Below are 22,845 nucleotides of genomic sequence, written 5' to 3'. Positions count from 1 at the left end.
CCTTCAGGAAAATGCCCAGGGCTCTCATTGCGAATTAAGCCAAATGCTCTCCCTTTTTAACCCGAGCGTAACTCCACACTCACACGAAATGTGAATGCCAAGACTGCTAACATTAAAATGTTAAAGTGCTGCACGTTAATACATGTGCTCATTTGGACAAGGTGAATATTTAGTACTTGGGTAAGGGATAAACTGGCCTCCTTTGAACCTGGGCTTGCTTACATTTGCCACCAGGGTTATCCTGCGAAGGCGGGGAGGTTAATTGCCTATTATGCACTACATTACAGACTCTCATCAGATGATCAACACAGTGTAACCACGGAAGGCCAAGGACATTTATAACGGTAGCAAGCCAATTTAGGGCAGGCTGACTAATTATCCCTTTCCGTGCGTGTGCATTCATTGTTCGCTAATGACGCTGCCTCAAAACTTCTCCTCCATCAACATCTCCTCTAAGACGCTGAAGCCTCGTGGCCTGAACCGGGGATTAACCATGGCCCCTCCATCGGATTTTTGAGACAAGAAAGCTGGAAGCAATTGCGGGGTCATTTGTGAATCTGCCAAATGTTTCCCTTGCCTTCTGATGTACGGAACAAGGTTGCTTGCGGGGATTTGTGTGATAGCTCCATGGTATCCACTTCCACTGGACCGTTCTCCAAATATGAGAGGTTGCGCTGCTCTGCGAGAGTTCTGGTTGGGTCCTTCCGCTCGTGACGTGTTGCCGATAACATAGTCGGGATGACGGTTAGGGGAAGAGATATGGATTTTTTTTTCCAATGTCACTCGACTACAGTGTGGACATTCACTAAATGCCCCCAGCTAAAGCAGTACGAGGCACACCTGAAACCAAAGTGAGACTGTTGCTGAGGAGGTTACGATTTGTCACTCATTCACAATTATTATGCACTGCTTGTACTCTCTGCGTCATGACATGGGGTACATTTCCAATTTCAAACTCTTGCAGTGAGATCTAGTGAGTTCCTGTGCCACTATTTGTTCGAGAATTGTTCCTTAAAGTGCGATATCACAGAACCACTTTTGGTATTCTCTGACTGTATGTAGTCTTTGAGAACTGAATATATTAAGTCCCTGAAGAAGCATCCAGTATGTAGAGAAAAACGTTGGACATCGTGCAAACAACAGGCGGTACAAGCTGAAGACGGCACATCATACGGCTGTACAGCACAACTGCGACAACCCACACGGACACTTACTGAGGCCTTTGTATCCATGCTCGGGGGCTCTTCACATGTCAATCAAACTAAACCGTTTAATCCTCAAAGCAGAAATTACCTGAATTAAGCAAAAAGCTATGATTGTATAATGCATTTGTATGCAGTCGTCGGTGACCATGCCCAGACCATGAACTCCCTTCGCATGAGATCCCAGCTTCATCACGAGTGCCTGAAACTCACAATTCGAATGCAGGAGCTCAGCAGTGGCGACTTCAGTCATCCGGTAAACTCCTTGATCATATTCTTCCATCTTCTGGCACAGAGAGGGCTGGTCCACACATTTGTATCCTCGCGGATTGACTATGGCAGTGCCTTGTTGACTATCTCAATGCCTTGTTGACTATGGCAGTAGCTTGTTGACTATGGCAGTGCCTTGTTGACTATCGCAATGCCTTGTTGACTATGGCAGTAGCTTGTTGACTATGGCAGTGCCTTGTTGACTATGGCAGTGCCTTGTTAACTATGGCAGTGCCTTGTTGACTTTGGCAGTGCCTTGTTGACTATGGCAGTGCCTTGTTGACTATGGAAGTGCCTTGTTGACTATGGCAGTGCCTTGTTAACTATGGCAGTGCCTTGTTGACTTTGGCAGTGCCTTGTTGACTATGGCAGTGCCTTGTTGACTATGGAAGTGCCTTGTTGACTATCGCAATGCCTTGTTGACTATGGAAATGCCTTGTTGACTATGGTAGTGCCTTGTTGACTATCGCAGTGCTTTGTTGACTATGGCAGTGCCTTGTTGACTATGGAAGTGCCTTGTTGACTATCGCAATGCCTTGTTGACTATGGCAGTGCCTTGTTGACTATGGAAGTGCCTTGTTGACTATGGTAGTGCCTTGTTGACTATCGCAGTGCTTTGTTGACTATGGCAGTGCTTTATTGACTATGGCAGTGCCTTGTTGACTATCACAATGCCTTGTTGACTATGGCAGTGCCTTGTTGACTATGGCAGTGCCTTGTTGACTATCGCAGTGCCTTGTTGACTATTGCAATGCCTTGTTGACTATTGCAATGTCTTGTTGACTATGGCAGTGCCTTGTTGACTATGGAAGTGCCTTGTTGACTATCGCAATGCCTTGTTGACTATGGCAGTGCCTTGTTGACTATCGCAATGCCTTGTTGACTATCGCAATGTCTTGTTGACTATGGCAGTGCCTTGCTGACTATGGCAATGCCTTGTTGACTATCGCAATGCCTTGTTGACTATGGCAGTGCCTTGTTGACTATCGCAATGCCTTGTTGACTATGGAAGTGCCTTGTTGACTATCGCAATGCCTTGTTGACTATGGCAGTGCCTTGTTGACTATCGCAATGCCTTGTTGACTATGGCAGTGCCTTGTTGACTATGGCAGTGCCTTGTTGACTATGGCAGTGCCTTGTTGACTATGGCAGTGCCTTGTTGACTATCGCAGTGCCTTGTTGACTATCGCAATGCCTTGTTGACTATTGCAATGTCTTGTTGACTATGGCAGTGCCTTGTTGACTATGGAAGTGCCTTGTTGACTATCGCAATGCCTTGTTGACTATGGCAGTGCCTTGTTGACTATGGCAGTGCCTTGTTGACTATGGCAGTGCCTTGTTGACTATCGCAGTGCCTTGTTGACTATCGCAATGCCTTGTTGATTATGGCAGTGCCTTGTTGACTATGGCAGTGCCTTGTTGACTATTGCAATGCCTTCTTGACTATGGACGTGCCTTGTTGACTATGGCAGTGCCTTGTTGACTATCCCAATGCCTTGTTGACTATCGCAATGCCTTGTTGACTTTGGCAATGCCTTGTTGACTATGGAAGTGCCTTGTTGACTATGGCAGTGCCTTGTTGACTATGGAAGTGCCTTGTCGACTATTGCAATGCCTTGTTGACTATGGAAGTGCCTTGTTGACTATGGCAGTGCCTTGTAGACTATGGAAGTGCCTTGTTGATTATTGCAATGCCTTGTTGACTATGGCAGTGCCTTGTTGACTATGGCAATGCCTTGTTGACTATGGAAGTGCCTTGTTGACTATGGTAATGCCTTGTTGACTATCGCAATTCCTCGTTGACTATGGAAGTGCCTTGTTGACTATCGCAATGCCTTGTTGACTATCGCAATTCCTTGTTGACTATGGAAGTGCCTTGTTGACTATGGAAGTGCCTTGTTGATTATGGAAGTGCCTTGTTGACTATGGAAGTGCCTTGTTGACTATCGCAATGCCTTGTTGACTATGACAGTGCCTTGTTGACTATGGAAGTGCCTTGTTGACTATCGCAATACCTTGTTGACTATGGCAGTGCCTTGTTGACTATCGCAATGCCTTGTTGACTATGGCAGTGCCTTGTTGACTATGGCAGTGCCTTGTTGACTATGGAAGTGCCTTGTTGGCAGACTGCTGCAGATTGCGACAGCCAGGACGCTGACTCGCACCCAACAGCAGTGAGAGCATCTCCTCTCACGTTCTCGTTTCCTTATATTAGCTCCTAACTGATGACCCCCAGTTGTAGAGCTCTCTAGATGTGGAGATCAAGCTCACAGGCAGTGTTGACTTATTTAAACCCTGTCCAAAAACTGATCTTTAAAAAAAAAGTTTTCCATAATTCGTTTTGTCCCTCTATGGCTCTTAATATTCCACTTGGTTATTTTTGTTATTCTGATAATCTGTCTTCTTTGCATGCATGGCGCCTTGAGACGTTACTTGGAACGGTGCCTTATAAGTGCTAATGAGCATCCCCCCTCCCTTGCTCCTTTCCCCTCTCTTACCTCTATAACCTCTTACCTCTATAACCTCTTACCTCTATGACCTCTTGCCTCTATAACCTCTTACCTCTATAACCTCTTACCTCTATAACCTCTTACCACTATAACCTCTTACCTCTATAACCTCTTACCACTATAACCTCTTACCTCTATAACCTCTTACCACTATAACCTCTTACTTCTATAACCTCTTACCTCTATAACCTCTTACCACTACAACCTCTTACCACTATAACCTCTTACCTCTATAACCTCTTACCTCTATAACCTCTTACCTCTATAACCTCTTACCACTATAACCTCTTACCTCTATAACCTCTTACCTCTATAACCTGTTACTTCTATAACCTCTTACCACTATAACCTCTTACCGATATAACCTCTTACCTCTATAACCTCTTACCACGGTATCTCTCTCCCACTTCAGCAAAAAAATCTTACCGTGGTTTTTCCACCTGATGATGATTGCTTGTGTTCTGATCGAAACGTCGTGATTTCTTTCATCTTTTTTATTTTTATACCTACGTGACTTTACCAAAATAACCAAAGAGTATGGATCCCTGCAGTCACGAAAACTTCAAATCTAGATTAGCCTCATGGTTTTTGAAGGTGCCGTCGCTTGTGGAGACTGCCGCTGGGGCCGCTCACAGTCTCCTTGGCCACCGAGGGACTGCGCCAAGCAACAGCCGAGTCGCTCGGAGGCCTACACGGGCAAGGGCCCCGTTGCCTCGCGACAGCGTGGCCGATGGCTTGAGAGTCAGGATGTAAGGCGTGCACACATTGCTCTGCAAGGAGAGGAATGCGGTTTTGGCGCGAGGCTGTTGGCGTGAGAAGTTAGCAAGCAACCAATATGCAGTGGGTTTTCCGAGTTATTAAATGGCAGATGAATGGTGGGATTCTCATGGACGTAATCCTGATCCGATGTTTCCCTAAATTCTGCTGGCCATATAAAATGTGATTTTAAATGTCCCCTCCTGATCTGCCTTCCGCCGAGAGATTTTCCGCGAGTGTTAGCCCAAGTGGACTCACGTGTGGGGTGTCCCAGAACCGCCAGCAGTGCCTGAATTCGGCATCAGCAATCCGTCTCTTTTTCCATGAAGAAAATAAACAGGTTTGGTTCAACCGTTTTGGACAAATCATAACAAAAACACATCCTCGAGGGGAGTTATCCTAACCTCATTGCACAGTGAGAAAATGTTAACGTTAGAATGTTTGGGGACAGACATTCGAGTCGTGTCCACGAGTCCGGTGACAAGGGGAAGACCTGAGACCCGATAGTGGGACCTTGTTAGGACACTTCTTGGAGTTCTCTGCGTGTCGACTGCGGCAGCTGGGGGATCGGGCAGAGGGGTGAACGCGGCGGCATCAACGGCTTTGGCTATTGACATATTTATATTAAGGCGCCAAATCCATTTATTTTCTTCCACATCAAGAACCTCGAGAATGGCAGCCAGCGCCACCGGGCGAGGGCGGCCCGTGCCGTCGCGCTCCGCGCTGCCGCGACGGCTCCTGCGGGCCGCGCTGCCGAGCCCCGGCCGCATGCCCCCGTGCCCCCGTGCTGCAGTTTCCACAGATGCCGCTCGCGACCGTGACCTTCAGCCGAGTGGGCAGGGGTGGGGGGCTGGTGTAGTCGGCGGGTGAACGGCCGCAGAGAAGGCGAATTGCATCATAGACATTCTTGTCCACAGGCCTCGCGTGCGAGGTGTAACACCTGTGTAGAGGACGGACGGCAACGACTATGATCCCCCGCTTGGCCACTAAGTGGCGGTGACGTCACCACGACGCTTGTGCCAGGCCATGTGCACCTTGAGGTCACGTGAAGTGTCGAACGCCCGCTGGCAGGAGGTCACGGGGCAGACCCAGGTGCCACGGGTCGACTGACTGAGATGACTGGCTGATGCACCACCTGTGCTCCCTACTGTGCCAACCTGCTGTGCTTTAGCCACCTGGCGCTCCGCTCGTTGTTGTGAGCGTCGCTCCTCCGCCCTCCGTTGTTGTTGGAGGGCGACTGCCTCAAACTGCCCAGTAGCATCCTTCACGAGCCTCCTCCACAGAGGCCGATCTTGACACCGCTGGTACCAGTCATCGGCAAGTCCACTCAGCTCCACGTCCTCCTGTACCACATCACTCCATCTCTTCTCTAGCCCGTGCCGCGCCCATTTTGCCCCCTCGATCCGGCCGAACAAAAGCTGTTTCGGCATGCGGTGGCTGGGCATGCGGGCTACATGACCCAGCCAACGCAGCCTTGCCTGCCGGAGGAGCTCACCGATGGGACCGTGCCCAGATCTTTCAAGGATTTGTGAGCTCCTCACACAATCCAGCCTGGTTAAACCCAGGATGTATCGTAGGCAGGCCAGCCTAAATGTTTCTAACCGGCGAAGATGTTCCATTAGGGGGATCCACGTTTCGCAAGCTTAGAGAAGGGAGGGAATGACCGTGGCGGAGAAGACCTGAAGCTTAGTGCGGAGCGACAGACCAGGTAGCTTCCACACAGCGTTACGCAACCGATGAAAAGATATTGCCGTTCGACTGATTCGGAGTGAGACCTCTGCTGTTAAACTGGAGCCGGTCATAAGCACACTGCCCAGGTATGGGAAACTCTCCACTCTCTCCACAACTGCCCCATCACTGATTGGGAGTTGTGGGGGTGGAGTGTCTGATGGTACAAAATACCCAGGCAGGTGCTTAGTTTTGATGGGGCTGATGGTAAGGCCCCATCTCTTAGTAGCACGCTCCAGTCTCAGCAGCAGCGTCTCCAACTCCTCCTCTGAATGAGCAGTTATTACCAAATCATCGGCATACATAACGTGGTTGAGCACACACGTGCACACGTGCACACGCGTGTACACACACACGCGTGCGCTCACGGGCTGGTGTCGGTTCACTCTCGATGCTCGCGAGGCGCCTTGGCTTCACGCCAGTATCATTTGTTGTGCAGTCGTGAGCTGGCGCTGTTAAAACGGCAGGTGCTGCTGCGCGCAGAGCAACCGGCGGTAAAGCCCTATTAGCGGCGCCATGCAAAATCCTCGGAAGTGAGCAACCCCCTCCTCGGCGATCACCCCGCTCTCCCCGCCGTCAAGAAATGCAGTTGGTTGGGGTGCATCCTCCAGTGTGCAGTCGCAGGCAATGCACGCTTGCAAGCGTATGAGTACATTGTGTTCAGCGTGCTCGCGTGCGTATTTGTGCATGGGGGGAGGGCGATGCCAGTCGAGTTTGCGCACTGCGCTACAAACTCGACTGCTTGAGTTCAATTCTCGTCCGTGAACCTGTTCAGAGCCTCCTCCAGGTGGACTCAGCCTTGAATACTTATCTAGTACCACGTGTTTGTTTTAGCTTTGCGGAAACAAAGACGGCCGGCCAGATCCGGTGCTGGCCACGGCAACACGAGCTGCGCCGCCCTTAATAGGCGCTCGTCAACAGCACTTGCCTCAACAGTGTGATCAAGGCTTTACAGTGGGATGTTTGTTTTGTACGTGTGTATAGGTGGACGTATGTGTGTTTATGTGTAACTTTGTATTGTGTTTATACGTTTATAAGTGTGTGTGTGTTACTTCATTCATGACGAAGCGGGCACCTATTGAGATAACAAGACTCATGCCACGGAGACTTTTCAAATTAAAGTACTCGAGCTCTCCTGCGGTTAAATTATTCCAAACAATAATAGCTGTGCCTCTCGTTTGCAAATCTCAACGCTAAGTATGAATGGCAGAGGCATAATTGTCTTAGGAGCCGAGACTCAGAACCACAGTCTCGTCCAAATTTCGTTCAAATTTAAGTATTTCAATCACAGCTGGGTTTTTATTTTATTTTTTAAAGATTTTTACATGTTTACGGATTTATTATTTTAAATACTTACATATTGACTTTGCCATTTATCAATATTTAATGAGGTCTTTGTAGTTGGCTAAACTTGAAGTCTTTATAGTTCATGTAAATTAAGTTTCCAGTCTAAACGAGGTTCTGAGCTGAAGTTGGACTCTCGCCTTCTCTCGACAACAGTCCCTCCCCCTCCTGCTTCCCGTGTGCCCTGGACGTGCAGCTCGTCCACCCCCTGTGCTCCAAGTACCTTGAGATGTGGCTACAGGCTGTCTGGAGTCAACGTTATATCGCATCTGTGTATAACTACGCATAATATAGAGGCAATACAACACTACATTGTATCTCATGTATACTTGTGCAGTGGACAGGTGCTAGGTGAATGATTACAACGCAGGATCGAGCAGGCCTTCATCTAGCAGTGGATTTACCATGGCTGATGGTGCTTTTGAAGATAATGATGCAGCCGCGTGGTTTTCAATGCTTTTGTCCTGCACCATTGCACAACGATGGCTGTCCTGTGCCCTGCTACTACCCTGTCATAGCAATGTGGAATTTACAGCACTGGCTCAGGGTGTGGATGAGCTTGGCTAAGTAATTTTGGTTGCATTGCAGTTTTTTTTACTTCCCAGGGCTCCCTGTTACATTCTATTCAACTGGCTATCACCTAGTGAAATGCATTGCATATGTTCAGCCATTTTTGTCAATCTACTGCTGAATGAGGGCCTCTCCATGGTTTGGTGAAGTTAGAGAGCATAGAAATACGGTACAACCACGATGTTACCACACCGCCCTCTGATGACCACAATGTAAAATTGTTTCATTGGCTGCGGTACTTCAAGATTGAAAGTGACAATCACCATTGTACGTGGTTGCTCATCCAAGCACGGTGCAGGCTCAGCCCTGGCGAGCTTACAGATCTGACGATCTGATGCATTCCTTATGAAGGTCGTCATCGGCTGTTTAATAATTCGCATCACGAGATAGATTGATCGGTAATATGAAATGAAACATTTTTTATCGGCAGCCGCTCGCTTGCCGAGCTCGCGCGTCCGGCGCTTCCGAGGATGTCGGCGAGGCCCCCCCAGTGGTGCGGAGCGGCCGCCGGCCGTCTCATTAGGAGCCGAGCGGCAGCTCGCACCGCGGCTCACTCCTGCGTGACGGAAACCGTGCACGAAAAAACCCAGAGCCGACACGCGGTCATAATCAGCCACTTGTTATTAATTCTCAGGGGACACTCGCCAGCCAGCCAGCATGCTCCCCTGCTCCTCCCCTGCTGCCCTGCTCGCCTGCTTGCTCGCTCGCTCGCTCACCAAACCACCCTCCCTCCCCGTTGATCCCACAGTTCGTTTGTTCGTTCGCCTGCCCGCTCTGTCGCTCACCGCCCTCCCCACTCGCTCACGCGCTCGCTCGCTCCCACTCATCCTCCCTGCTGGGAATTGGCCACAAGCGCTTCTCTAACGCACCGTGGATTGTGGCGAGGGTTGCGGTGGGTCAGGGCGATCGGGAGGTCAGGGTTTTTACGGAGCGTTTTTTTTTCCTGCCCGTGAAAATAAGAATGCTTATGAGGACTCATTGTGGTGTGAAGAGGTCGCAGTCTTAGCATTGTTCCTTAATTTGGCGTGGTACATTGTGCCTGAGAGCAACAATGGCCATCGTGATCCTATTTAGAATAACAGCTCCTGGGCAGTGGCGTGGCTATCGAGAGCACAGGCGGTGCAGCTGCACTGTGGTCCACAGGCCGCCGGAGCGCTCTATGAAGAGGGGGGAAATGGGATGGGGGCTTGCGGGGCAATATTTCTATAGGACCCATGGCAATCATTCTACGCCATTGGTCCTAATAACTTCTAGAGGCACAGCGCACACACATCTCCACGTACATATTCTTTGGGTCTTTCGGTAAAGTCACGTAAATAGGTACAAATTAGTAAAAAAAAAACCACGACACAAGCGATGATCGTCATCACCCCCTTCCACCCTCCCATCTTTCCTCCTGATGACGATCGTTTGTGTTGTGATCGAAACGTCGTAGTTTTTGTTCATTTTATACCCAAAGAATATGAATTCATGCACTCACGAAAGCTTTAAGTCATTCCATGTATTGCTACACATCGGTAAGAATATTTAAAGTGATGAAGCAGACGTTTATTAAAAGGGATTGCGTGACCTTTTCATTGCCCCCCCCCCCCCGCACGCTATCTTGTGCGAGACTCGTCAGCCGACACCGTGAGTTTCACTTCGTCCAAGCAAGACACGAAACACAAGCCCTCGGCTTGTTATAATGCCCCGAGTCATATTGTTTTTAGCTGAAGCAGCGGCTGTTTGTTTAGTCGTATATAAAATTAATGTCTTGTTTTATTGTAGCAAACCATTAAGGGAGGTCCATGCTAAAGCGGTGACGAACTCGATGTGGGCACGCATCGTTTGTGGAGAGAACGCAATGGCGCCCCATCGCACCCCACCGCGTTCCTCTCTCCCGCACTCTGCTCCCGGGATTTGTGCCACGAAGCGCCACGCTTTGCTGCCGTGACGTGGTTTTCGTTTTACCGAACGCGCCGGGACGCGCCGTCGGAGGGCCACGCTGGGGCGGTCCTCGCGTCGCGCCGAGATTCCGCGTGAACCTCTCCTCGGACAGCCTCGCCCGCTAAGCCGATGATGTATGCGGCCACTTAAGAGCTCGTTAGTCCGTAATTAGGCACGAGCCCGAATCCGAAGCAGGGGTCTCATCACGCGGCGCCCGCACCGATGGCTGGAGAGCGGTGGACGGTCTGCGGACGCCGTCGCGTCTTGCGGTGCAATAAATCTCGGCGCAACCACCAAAGAGCTCATCGAGAGAAGTGATTCGGTTTTGATGCGGGGGAGACAGCCAGATTTATTTCCATCACAAAGCGCATCTCCAGACCGTACATTAAGTGGCGGTTTTGGAGAGAGTAGAGAATGGAGTGTCCTGTTAACCACATGAGGTAAACGCACCGCTTCCTATCTGTCAAGTGCACACACGCTGGAGTAATTACCTCTTGGATGAGCCTTGTCATACTGTTTTTAAAATGCTTTTATTTCGCACATAAAGGGCCCCTTTCTGGCATTTTCATCGCAGTAGAAGAAAAGTAAGTGCGATTGAAGAGCAGTGCTGAAATGTAAATCTCTGAAAGAGAATGAAACACACCCATGAAATGTATTTTTAGCGGTCATAATAGTTACTGTTTTCGTTAAGCAAGGGGCGCTTTAAACAAACACAATTTAGAAATGCACAATTATTATCAAAAGCAGACATCGCTGAGAATATGAAATGTGGCGTAATTGCAGTGTCGTACCATTTTGACACTGTTCTTAGCGCTGGTAATTTACCGTTTTTAATTACAGTGTGCCGAGCACGGCACGTGCCGGGGGGGGGGGGGGGGGGGCTTGCCGCTGGCCAGACGGCCGGCCGGGTTCTGTCGGCTCGGCGTTTAATCCACTGCTGTCCAAGCCGGCTTCTTTGCGCAGGACACTTACACCGGTTAATCCCAACCACGAGAGCCAGTTAATGGGTTTACCTGGCGTAATCTGGTGCTTACAAGAAAATGACAATTGATTTTGTTTAAGAAGGCCGTTCCAAGTAATGCCAAACGTCAGACCGTGGGGTTTCTTTTATAGTTTTTGTCATGCGTCCCACTCTTGCAAAATCAAACACTGCGAAGTTATTCACACTCGCGGCCGGAGAAGCGCCGCCTCATCTGTGGCACAATTAGGTGCGGCGCAATGCGAGTAGCTCTGCATGGATGGGGGGAATGTAAAGCGCAATGGCCTGGTAGTAGCGAGAGGCGGGTGTTGTCTCCGGTTGCTATGTCAAATGCCGCCTACCTCTGTGCTGCTCGTGGAGGTCGCCACGTTCTGCCTTCCCTCTCCTGCAAACTTTCACAAAAGAGATCAGCGATGTAATTTAGGTGCAATATGAACATTGTCCTTTCAGCCTTCCACAAAATGAACTGTGTGGCATAACTAATTTGCAGAGGAAATTTGGAAGGTGAATCCCGCAGGATTTAAAACATCATTGCACCTAAATTAAAGTTGCAGCATAACCGGTTAAAAAAAGATTTACGTGCCCGCGTTAAATAAGCACTTAATGCGAGTATTTCTCGCCGATTGAACTGCCGGCACACCGTCCCTGAGAGCGCACGCTTGAGATTTTGTGCGAGCGTGCGACCTCGCAGCGCGACGTAAGATCACGACTTCTCCGTGCGCTATCACCGCTCCCTCTAGCCCTGCTCCGCTCAGCGTCCCTGATCGGCGTCGCCGCAGTACGGCGAGTGCCGGCTTGTGGGGAGGGGGGACCATCCCGTGCCGTCAACCGGTGTGAGATTCGTGGCCGAGCAGCTTCGACCAACACCCATAGCCAGCGGGTGGGCTCAACCCAACGGGGCTCAGCGTAGCACCCTTAGCCGCCTTAAACATCCTTTTCTGGGATGACCTGGGTTCGATTCCTGCTCGCGACCATCACAGCCTAAATGGTAAAAACCTCTTTGATCTGGGCTCAGCGAGAGAGCGTATGGTGGCAAAGCACGTGAGCGGCTGACACAATCGTGAACTCGCGCCCTGAGCGTGCCAGCCTGCTGTGTGCTCTGCTGGCGGCAACATTGCACGTACTAATTTAGCAGAAGTCAAATCGTCTCATGAGAACAATCTCAAGATAAAAGCAATAGATGTGGATCGGACAGATCCTTGGAGGCATGAGCTCAATGAAGGACGTTCTGGAAGAGCGAGAGACGGGAAATGGGCCAGGAGGCAGGAAACGGACGATGCTGCTTGAGGTGGGCACGCGGTGAAATGGGGAAGCAGAAGGAGAGAGCTCGAGAGCGGACAGGATGGAGGCCACTTGAGCCAAAAGCCCACAACTGGGTAGGGGACTCGAGGGATTTGACACTATGAGCCGTTTAAAGCCGGTTTTGATACGGCTGGTACCATGCATGACCTTCCGACATCGTCTCTACGTGGCGTCCGGTCCTGTGCATGAGGAGTGCGTGTGGGTCTGGGTGGAGAGCCGTAGTGTCGTGGTTTTTGCACTGCGGTACAAACCTGGCGGCCCCGGTTCGATGCCTGCTTACGGCCAACATCGGTGGCGAATATCGTAACTGGTCATGGCCCATTCCTTGGATTGACTCTGGTCTGGGTACTTGGGGAGCAGTGTGAACACATCAACATTGGGGAGAAAGAGGTGGGTGAGTATGGTGGTGCTAGCCACCCACTCTCATGCGCCACGCCGACCTTCGAAGATGCTCACTAACAGCACTTGACCCACCAGCAGCCTGTGTGTCTATACTAAAGAATCTCTGTGCGTGCGTGCGTGTGTACGTCCGTGCACACAGGTTCATACCTCATGCTCGTCGACTCGTCCGGCCACGCCCCCGGGAGCCGTGCACGCCTGGCACTGCCGCCGCTCATGGAGAACGACACGCACTGCATCACGTTCAGCTTCCGTATGGGCGGCGGTGACAGAAGAGGTGGGGACTCCGCTTCGTCGCCGTCATCGAGTAAAGACGACGGGGACGGAGCAGCCGGTGAGCCAGGCGAGCCGCCCCAGCTGAGCGCGTACGTGCGCGTCAACAATGAAGGCTTGGGCCACCCCGTGTGGAGTGCCGCCCGGGCCACCGCGGCGGCCAACCGCTGGGTGCGCACAGAACTCGCCGTCAGCGTCTTCTGGCCAAACACCTACCAGGTAGGCCCAAGCCGCCACAACAATACGGCGACCGCCGCCACCGCTCGCCCCCCCCAAGCTGCGGAAACAGCACTGCGGCGCTTGTGCCAGGTCACGCAGGCGCTCACGTGGCCCCTCTCGGTTGGTCGGCTGACAGGCCGGTATGATAGGTGATTGCTGTGATCGCTGATTGCTGTGATCTGTGATTACTGTTATCGGCTGGACCATGTCGGGGTGGGCAGTTGGGGATGACCGTCCGGGACACAAAGTTGAGAAGGACCTGGAAAGTTTATGGGTACGGAGAATTTTACGTGTTTGACACAATTTTACGGATGTGTTATATGACGATAAAATGTAGGGTACTTTCAGGATCTAAATAATTTAGGGTACTTTTTAAGACCGAAAACAGGAAGACTTCTTCACAACTCTGGCAAATTGCCTGAAGGAGCTGCTTGTAAGCTACCAAATGTCGTGAGTTTACTCTCCAACACACCGGTGTGCTAAAGTAGTAACTAATTGCCACGTTTTGTTTACGTGACAAACCTTTCTAATTGGCTGTCGGGTGGTGGCGGGTTAACAGCACGTTTATATTGACATGATCTAACCCAAAAAAACAAACATTACGGATAATGTTGATCACGAAAGCCTACGTGTTTAAGGTGACATTACATGGATGATTTCTGAAGTGAAGGCTCAATTGAGACCACGAGTCTGTCACGGAAGACTGAAGCTGTGTCTCAACATTAAGCCAATGTCCCCTTGCAGGAGCCGCTCAGGTGATAGTGATGTGACGATGTGTCTGGGAATTTTGTATCCTGCGCGCAATGCCTCACAGTGTCGCGCTGTGCGAGGGCGGTTCACCACACACGCCACTCATCCGATACGTACTGAGGAATGTCAGCACTCCAAGCCGAGTCGGGCCAAATTAAGTGAAAGGTGATTATAGCAGATCCATTTTTGCCGAGATATGACAACCGTAGAGACCTTTAACTCATCATGCGTGAGAAGCTATTTTGTTTGGATTACTGACCCATCGCATTCACATGGCCATTATGAGTCTCCATTATGAGTCTCAAGCCACCTCCATCAGCACAATTTTTGAAGTTAATTAAGCAAATGGTTCGGTATATTAATTTTCAAAAATGTGACTTCGTAAGCAATAACTGTGGGCGCTGCTTTCAGATGGATCGGATGTGAAATGAGAGCTGTGCAGGGGGGCGATGCGGGTCGCTGGGAACGAGGCGTGAGAGCGTGGCGGGGTGAACGAAGCTCCGCGGTTATTTTCAGCGTCGGCACCACTTCTGGGTCTGTTGCTCGATGCCCTTTCGTGCCCTCCGAACCGGCTCTGTTCAAATCAAAGAAAAAAATTACAATTTCACTGATGGCAGGGTTGTTGTTTTTTTTGTTTCGTGCGCAATCAAAATAAGTGACTGCGCTGTGACAACAAAGTGAACCTTAAAATAAAATCTCTGAATTCAATAGAATAAATAAAACAAAATTTTCTTCCCAATAATGGCTAAAAACCTCGCCGTAATAACAACGAAGCAGAGAGAGTTTGGGAATGATGATGAAATAGAAGGGGAAAATGGAGGCTTAATTTGTCCTTGAAGAAAAAAATGTTTTGTGCAGAGCCATAAAATATTGCAGGACACTAAGCAGCATATAAAGGGACAAACCCCCGCCCCACAGTCCCACAGCCCCACAGCCAAGCTCTCCACAGGCGGCCGCCACCGCCGGGAACCGCGCCACACTGATGAGCCTCATGCAAGCGGCGCTGATCCCTCGTCACACAACCACGGCGGGATTAGCCCCAACAATAGACAGCTGTTGCCTGCAGATACGACTTGCTGCCCCCTCTTCTCTCGCCCCTTCCCCGCCCCACCCCCCACTCCAACGACCGGCGCGGCTGATGCACGAATACGTAAGGGGGAGGGAGAAGCCGCGTCCACGTCCGCTGGGGTTGGGGGCCGCCGCGCGGCCACACCGCTCATTATTGTCTCGCTGCTCTCGCGCGGGAAATCCAGCGTTTGGAACGTCCTCGTTTTTTCGTCCGTCTGTGCGTGTGTGCGTCCGTGTGTCTGAGGCATTGCGGCCGTTTCTGTCGCGCTGGCCGGCTGTGCGCGTCCCTACTAATCCGCGAGCACCACGGACAGCTCCTCGCCATGCCGCGGGGGCCGGTGTTCATTTTCCGCTCACCCACGTCGCTGGCTCGCCGCTGTTCGTTTGCCGAAAAATTCCAAAGCCGGCTCCCCTGCCGCTGCCCTCTAGAGCACGTGCTTTCAATCACTGCTTTATTTTGACATGAGCTGTTTTTTGGGGGGTGTAGTGGGGGTGTGGAGCGGTAGGAGAGAGTTACATGAGAACTTTGCATGGTTGTTTCCCACCCTTACCGGAGCCGAACGTCATTAGCACAGTTCACATCTTAGTCTAAACCACCACAATCGTGGCTGGCCCGGTCGCCAATGAAGTTTTCTGGGGATTAGATGTAACGCTCTGCATAAAGGAGCAGAGCTCTTGTGTCTGGGGTCACGAGTTAAAACATGAGTTTCGGCTGACTCAGCCTTTCATAATCATCATCATCGTAATCATCCTCATTGTAATCACTATTGTTATCCCTCTGGGGTCAGTAAATGAAGAAGCAACCTGGGCAGGATGCGTCAGTTGGTCACATGTCAACGGTGACCTGTATGGAGATTGCTTCCCATCGTAGGAACGTAATTATTCACCGCTAGTTCAAGACTACCGACAGAGATGAGAACCCGCTCACTGTCCATTTGCGCATTGGCACAATCGCACTCAAGTGCAAGGGACAAGAGGGAGAATGAGTCGGGATTGATGCGAGAGAGAATGACTTTGAACAATAGGGGGCAAGTGTGACGAAGCAGGAAAACTGTCAAAGGAGAGACAAAGAAGCAGGCGCTAATTTGGCCCCATCATCATTCCCGAGTTGACATGAGGGAAAATAAGATGACATTATCATCATTAGCCATGTTCAATCCACTGCTGGATGAAGCCCTGCCCTCCAAGCCATCACCACCTCTCACTATCTTGCTATTAAATAATCTACCTAGCACCTGTACATGACCTGATTTCATCGCTCCACATTCTGAGTTGACGTCCAAGTCAAACGTGTTCCCTTTGTATCTGTATCAGATGGAAATTCCGCCGGTACTGCCATGCAAGAATTTCTAACTACGTGATCAAAGAAGATGTTAAAAAGTGTAGGGGTCAGAGGACATCCCTATCTGACGGTCAATGATTGTGAGCAGAGGGTCAGGGACCCTAAAGGCATGAAGAATAACCCAGAGCCATGGCTTGTTGATGGTATCATAGGCCTTGACCAGGTCAATAAAGCAGAGATGTAGGTCCTGTTTAAATTTCAAACACCTCTTCTGCACCAGATGGACAGAGAAAATATGAGGAAAATATGACCACCCCAATCTGAAACAACCCTGGGGCTCCGCGAGCCTCTCATCAACATTTCTAGCAAGGCGATGTTGAATAATCCTTGTCAGGACCTTTCCCGGCCTTACACTGAGGAGAAATATGCCCTGGGAGTTTTAAAAAATGTGAATGACCAGGACTTCCTTCAAATCCTGCAGAATCCATCCTGTGGACCAGACGGATGTAATGATGTCACAAAGGGCATTCTACCCACAAACACCACCCTCCCCCAGCAGTTCACTTAAGAAGTAATCTATGTTTGTTGCGGCTATTTTCTCCAATATTTAAGGCATGGCAGCCCCAGTAATACATACACGCATACACATGTGTAGTGTATTTCACGGAGACACACACTTGAACTTGCTGGAAACTCGTTTATTCTACAACCCCAACAGGGTAACTACGTAACGTACAAAAACAGTGAACTAGACCCCCAATAGGGTAACTACATAACGTATAACAGTTAACTAGATCCCCAATAGGGTAACTACATAACGTACAAAAACAGTGAACTAGACCCCCAACAGGGTAACTACATAACGTATAACAGTTAACTAGACTCCCAACAGGGTAACTACATAACGTACAAAAACAGTGAACTAGACCCCCAACAGGGTAACTACATAACGTACAACAGTTAACTAGACCCCCAACAGGGTAACTACATAACGTATGACAACAGTGAACTAGACCCCCAACAGGGTAACTACATAACGTATAACAGTTAACTAGACTCCCAACAGGGTAACTACATAACGTATAACAGTGAACTAGACCCCCAACAGGGTAACTACATAACGTACAACAGTGAACTAGACCCCCAATAGGGTAACCACATAACGTACAAAAACAGTGAACTAGACCCCCAACAGGGTAACTACATAACGTACAACAGTGAACTAGACCCCCAATAGGGTAACCACATAACGTACAAAAACAGTTAACTAGACCCCCAACAGGGTAACTACATAACGTACAAAAACAGTGAACTAGACCCCCAACAGGGTAGACCCCCAACAGGGTAACTACATAACGTATAACAGTGAACTATACCCCCAACAGGGTAACTACATAACGTATAACAAGTGAACTAGACCCCCAACAGGGTAGACCCCCAACAGGGTAACTACATAACGTATAACAGTGAACTAGACCCCCAACAGAGTAACTACATAACTTATAACAGTGAACTAGACCCCCAACAGGGTAACTACATAACGTATAACAAGTGAACTAGACTTCAACAGGGTAACTACATAACCGGGTCAGGTCAGTAACATTCTGCCTGACCCATGATGCCGAACGTGACGACCGAAGATCGAGGAGATGTAGCATGGCGGATTATTTCCCAGAAGACAGCAGCGATTGCTCTGGGGACTTCTGCTTTATGTTCCCGAGCGTGGCCTCGCTCTGCCCTCGGCCACGCCCCCTTCTGGATCTCACCAGAAGGTTCTCGACCGAGCATCACGTGTCCCTCAAGCCTCCCTTTGGGCCCCCTCGCTACCCTCTGCCGGTCACGTGTCCTCTCGGGGTCACCCAGACTGTCACGTCCTCCGAACCATGCCCTCTGGGGCACGCTTCCATGCCATAGCTACTCTGGTGCCAGAGAGAGGCTCGAGACGCACTGTTACACTCTTGTGACAGTCGCTGGCACTAACGCCATAACGTCTCCATTAACGTCACTACACATGCACGCACGTGCAGTACGTCTGAGTGAATTGTATGCGCGCAGTGACTGGGTCTCGTGTCGCACGATCTTGAAGTCGCACTGCTGCTGATGAGCAAGCGATGATGACAGGTCTTTTTTAAGATAAAGCCAGTGGCTATGAGCGACCTCTCTTCCTCCACCTCCGCGGCGATGGCACGTGGATAATTAGCGATGCAGTCATGTGTATTTGCGCTGCGCCAATCGATGACCGTGCATCTCGGCCATTGTCGCTGCGTGGTTCAGCGTCAATGTTCCCGGATTTTCTTTTAAACTTTTTTTTTGCCTCTATCTCTCGCAGATTACCGTAGCTTATTGCGCGCTCGCGTTGCCTCATATTGATTCTGTTCCGCCCATTGTGGGGTTGATCCGCGGCGCGATGTGTAATGAAATGTAGGAGCAATAACCTGGCGTATGTGTATGTGTGTGCGTGTGTCTGTTTGTATGTATGCGTGGTCGTGTACGTGAGTGTGTGTTTTGTGTGAATTAATGTGTGAGCATGTGTGCGAGCACTTTACGTGTGTGTGTACGGATATGCGTATGTGCACGGTGCTCGTGTGTGCCCACGCTTGTGCGTGTGTGCACGTACGTGCATTCACGTGTACACGTGTGTGCATGCACATGTGTCCTCATGCGTGTGATTGCATGCGTGCACGGGGCCACGTGCTCCTGCGTTGTGGTGTGAAGGTCGTGTTTGAGGCGGAGATCTCCGAACAGAAGGCGTCGTACGTGGCCATCGGAGAGGTCCACATTCACGAGTACTCGTGCAGTAAGTTCCTGCATCACTCCGCTCACGCTCCCCGGGATTCCGTGTTCTGTACACTGAGCAGTGCTCCTCTCCCCGCGTGGAAGGGCGGCCCCCCCAATCAAGGCCACTGGGCTCCGTGCTCCCCTCCACAGCTCCAAGAACACAACTAAGAAGGTCACGTGTCCACACCTCTAGTTAACGCGGCACTCGTAAGGCATCCGGTTCATGTTGTGTTCTAGTATGTGTCGTCACGTCAACGTAATGATAACGTTTCCCATTCAAATTATAGATTTCTCCCCGCACGGTATCCATGCTACAGCCTACGCCCGCCCCCCCCCCCGTGAGTCATGTAAACCCCCCTCAATAGGGGAGCAACACACAGGTTGAAGACCGCTGATTTGAAGTGATGGTGTAACTTACACCGGTGGGAGATTCTGTCTCCGAGGAAGATTTCGCCACCTCGGCCACGCTCGTCCGAAAGGTTTTAAGAAGCAAGGTCACCATTGCCTCGCAAGCCGGAGTTTAAACCCAGTGAGGCGTGTGTGCCGCTATACAGCGGTCGTGGTGACGAGGGTTCTCTTCCAGACAAAACTCGAGATTAATTTTCACACGTGCTGTCTCTCCAGCATGACGTTTTATTACACGGGGATTCATTTTATGCTTTAATTTTTTTTGCATCATTAGATTATAGCGCTCTCATCGGCGGCGAGCACAGAGATTCGTTTAAAATGTAAGATGCATTGGAGTCATAGATTGGGGTATTTGTCATCATCATGACGGTTATGATTTTGGGATGATGGGTTGATGATTATGGGATGATGACGATGAAGATGATTACTTTTCCATTCTTGATCGTTCCTCTCATCTGAACTGTTCAGATACCACTCTCTCGCTGCTGATGTTAGCCATGGGCGAGCACGAATCTAAGCGCATTGTGCTAACCGCTGCACCGCTGCTCCCCTACCCAACAGACGTAGCCTAGAAATTTTTAATTAAATAACCCAACCGCCAATTACATTTGCCATATGCCATTCCGTTGTGAAACATAATATCGGTGCCATGTTATTTTACCTCCCACGCACCACTCTTGCCTGGCACACATTGGATTGATGGGCGCTTGACTGATATCAGCTGCTTTGTGTGCACGCTGCGCATGCCCCTTAATGTTGAATGCACGTAATTGGCGACCGCTGAACAGTAACTAATAAGATTTTGTCGAGGCTACACTTCAATTATTAATATTCTCCGAGTACCCATTCACAACCTTCTGAAATGCAAATGTAGTAATTAAGTTGATTAGACCCAACAGATTTACCTATTAGCGCTGCGTTTATTGTTTGTTTGAAGCAGCTGATGCTATATAAATTATACGTGTTTTTCGTTTAAAAGTGTGTTCGCTCGTGCTATTAAAGCGATGCGCTATATAAATGGCTGCGTTTAATTGCTCTTTATGTTTAAGCAAAATGTATGGCGTGCGGGGCCTGCTCAGACAAGCGATATGATTACGGGCAAAAGTGTTCGTAATCGCAGCGCCTCTCCTCCCAACTAGACAGCCGTGATGAATAAAGGCAGCATAAAAGGTGTCGGAATAACAGCGGCAGCTGGAAATTAGTCTGCGCTGCTCGGACTCGGCAGAATTTAGGGCGGGAGCGCATGCAATTAACTCCGATGTGGGAGCAGGGCCGGCAGCCCGGGCCAGATAGGAGCAGCCTCGTGGTGATATCTCGCCGCGCCGGTTTATTGTACCGATCCGACACGAGATGGGTCTCCTCCTGAAGCGCCGGCACCCGGAACTCGGTGCCCGCGCTCGGTCGCCGCCGCGCACGCTCAAGTTGGCGCACTCGGAGTTGGTGCGAGAGTTTCCGTAAAAGCGGAGAGTGAGGGGGGAAGAGGGGGGGAAACGTTGAAAGACATTTTTCTCTTTTTTAAAGATCAAGCTAACCTTATTCTACATCACTGGCAGGCAGCTCCATTATGCGTGGCATTAATGTAGATCAAAAACGGAGCGTGCTCCGGTCCCGTCGGGCAGGGAGGTGCGGCTGAACGCCGCCGCTTGAATCGCGTTGCCAAAGTTGCCGCGACTTGCAGCCAGAAGCGGCCGCAGCCCCGGGGAAGACTTCTTAGGGAGCTCGCTGATAAAAAAAAGCATTAATTACTGATGCGGCCGTGTTCGCCGGTGGCCGGCCGGCGTGATGTTTTATTTGTGGAACACGGAGATGGCAGCCAGCGGTGGTGTTCTGTAGCGAGGCTCCGTGCAAATTGGGTCTCTGCGCCTGCTCGCTCTGTGGGAAATGAGGCCAATGCTTCCCGTCTCCGCTGCTCCCTACCGTTGGCTCTTCTGCTTTCTCCGCGTTTTTTTCCATCCTGATCGCTTCACGTCTCCTTGTCCACGAGTCTCAACTTGCGTGCTTTCATTTGTAATGTCAAGCATCGCTGCTCCCGTTAGCCTCGATTCATGAGCCGACCAGAGGCGCCTCCTCTCATTCCCCTCTCGCCAAGCGACCGGCTCCTCCATGCCATTGTGTTGCTCTTGGCTTGGCAGTTTTGATCTGGAGAGAGAATTGTCGTTATTTTCTTCAGGCCCCCCCATTATTAACGCCTCTCGGCTGACACTCGTCCTTCTTTGTTGTGTATTTTGAGGAGACGCGGCTGTCAAATAGAAATCGGTCAATTGTTCCTGCCTGTCTGTAAGAGCAGACCTTGGAGGTCAGGTGTCGATTGAGCAGCAGATGAGGCATCTACGCAGGTAGGAGGATGGCAATGAAGAGGGTCGGTGCCATCACCACTATCGGCTATGATGACAAATTGGCCATGATGACAAATTGACCTTGATATGTGTCTTCATGGTTGTGCATGCGTGTGTGTCGTTTTTACATTAACATTTTTGTTGTTGATGTTTTTTGCACGTGATGCTACGATTCCATAATGCTAATTTGTCCTGGACCTCTTCTCGGTTAACTCAGCATAAAATGTGCTCTTTGTGCAATGTGTGATCGCTTTGCTCACGCTGAGGACTTGGTTGACCAGACACTGACTGTTTCATCTCATCGCTTACACCTTCAACCATGCTGTTTGTTGCTGGCCACTTGGCATTTTGGGCCATTCGTGCTTGAAAAAAAATCGCCCGGAATCATCTAATCTCGTCAGATCCCGCGAGCAAAGCAGGCCGGAACCGATGCGTGGCTGAGATGGGCGGCCTCCGTGTGTCGAGCGCTCGCTGAACGTGCTTCGTCGGCGCGACCCCATAGAACGACACGAGACGGCGGATTGATTGTCACCCTTACCCCAGACGAGGTCCCGCACTTCCTGCCGCTCATGAGCATCGTGGAGGTGAACGCCGGACAGAACGCCAGCGTGCAGTGCTCCCTCGCAGGCAAGATGGAGGAGCCCGAGCAGATCTGGCTGCAGGTAACTCTGGCGTGCCGGGTCGTCTGAGGTCACGCACCTGCCCGGTGTGTCCATGCATCCGTGTCCCTGTGTGTGTGCGTGTC

General features: G+C 50.3%; 1 protein-coding gene across 3 annotated transcripts in view; it reads left to right on the top strand.

Annotated features, from left to right (window-relative positions):
• LOC116946687 (receptor-type tyrosine-protein phosphatase kappa-like) overlaps positions 1–22,845 on the top strand; it is a 181,240-nt gene that overhangs the window by 50,160 nt on the left and 108,235 nt on the right. For all 3 annotated transcript variants that reach the window (XM_032961896.2, XM_032961899.2, XM_032961900.2), the window contains exons 3-5: positions 13,129–13,478; positions 19,294–19,375; positions 22,644–22,762. In XM_032961896.2, coding sequence (XP_032817787.2) covers positions 13,129–13,478; positions 19,294–19,375; positions 22,644–22,762 — 551 coding nt within the window. The remainder of the gene's footprint in view (positions 1–13,128; positions 13,479–19,293; positions 19,376–22,643; positions 22,763–22,845) is intronic.

The sequence above is a fragment of the Petromyzon marinus genome, chromosome 27 (assembly GCF_048934315.1).
Source record: "Petromyzon marinus isolate PM22_M1 ecotype Great Lakes invasive population chromosome 27, UKy_Petmar_22M1.pri1.0, whole genome shotgun sequence".
In the NCBI taxonomy this organism is placed as follows: Eukaryota; Metazoa; Chordata; class Hyperoartia; order Petromyzontiformes; family Petromyzontidae; genus Petromyzon; species Petromyzon marinus.
The sequence above is the reverse complement of the archived record's forward strand: the minus strand, read 5'-3'. Positions and strand labels throughout refer to the sequence as shown.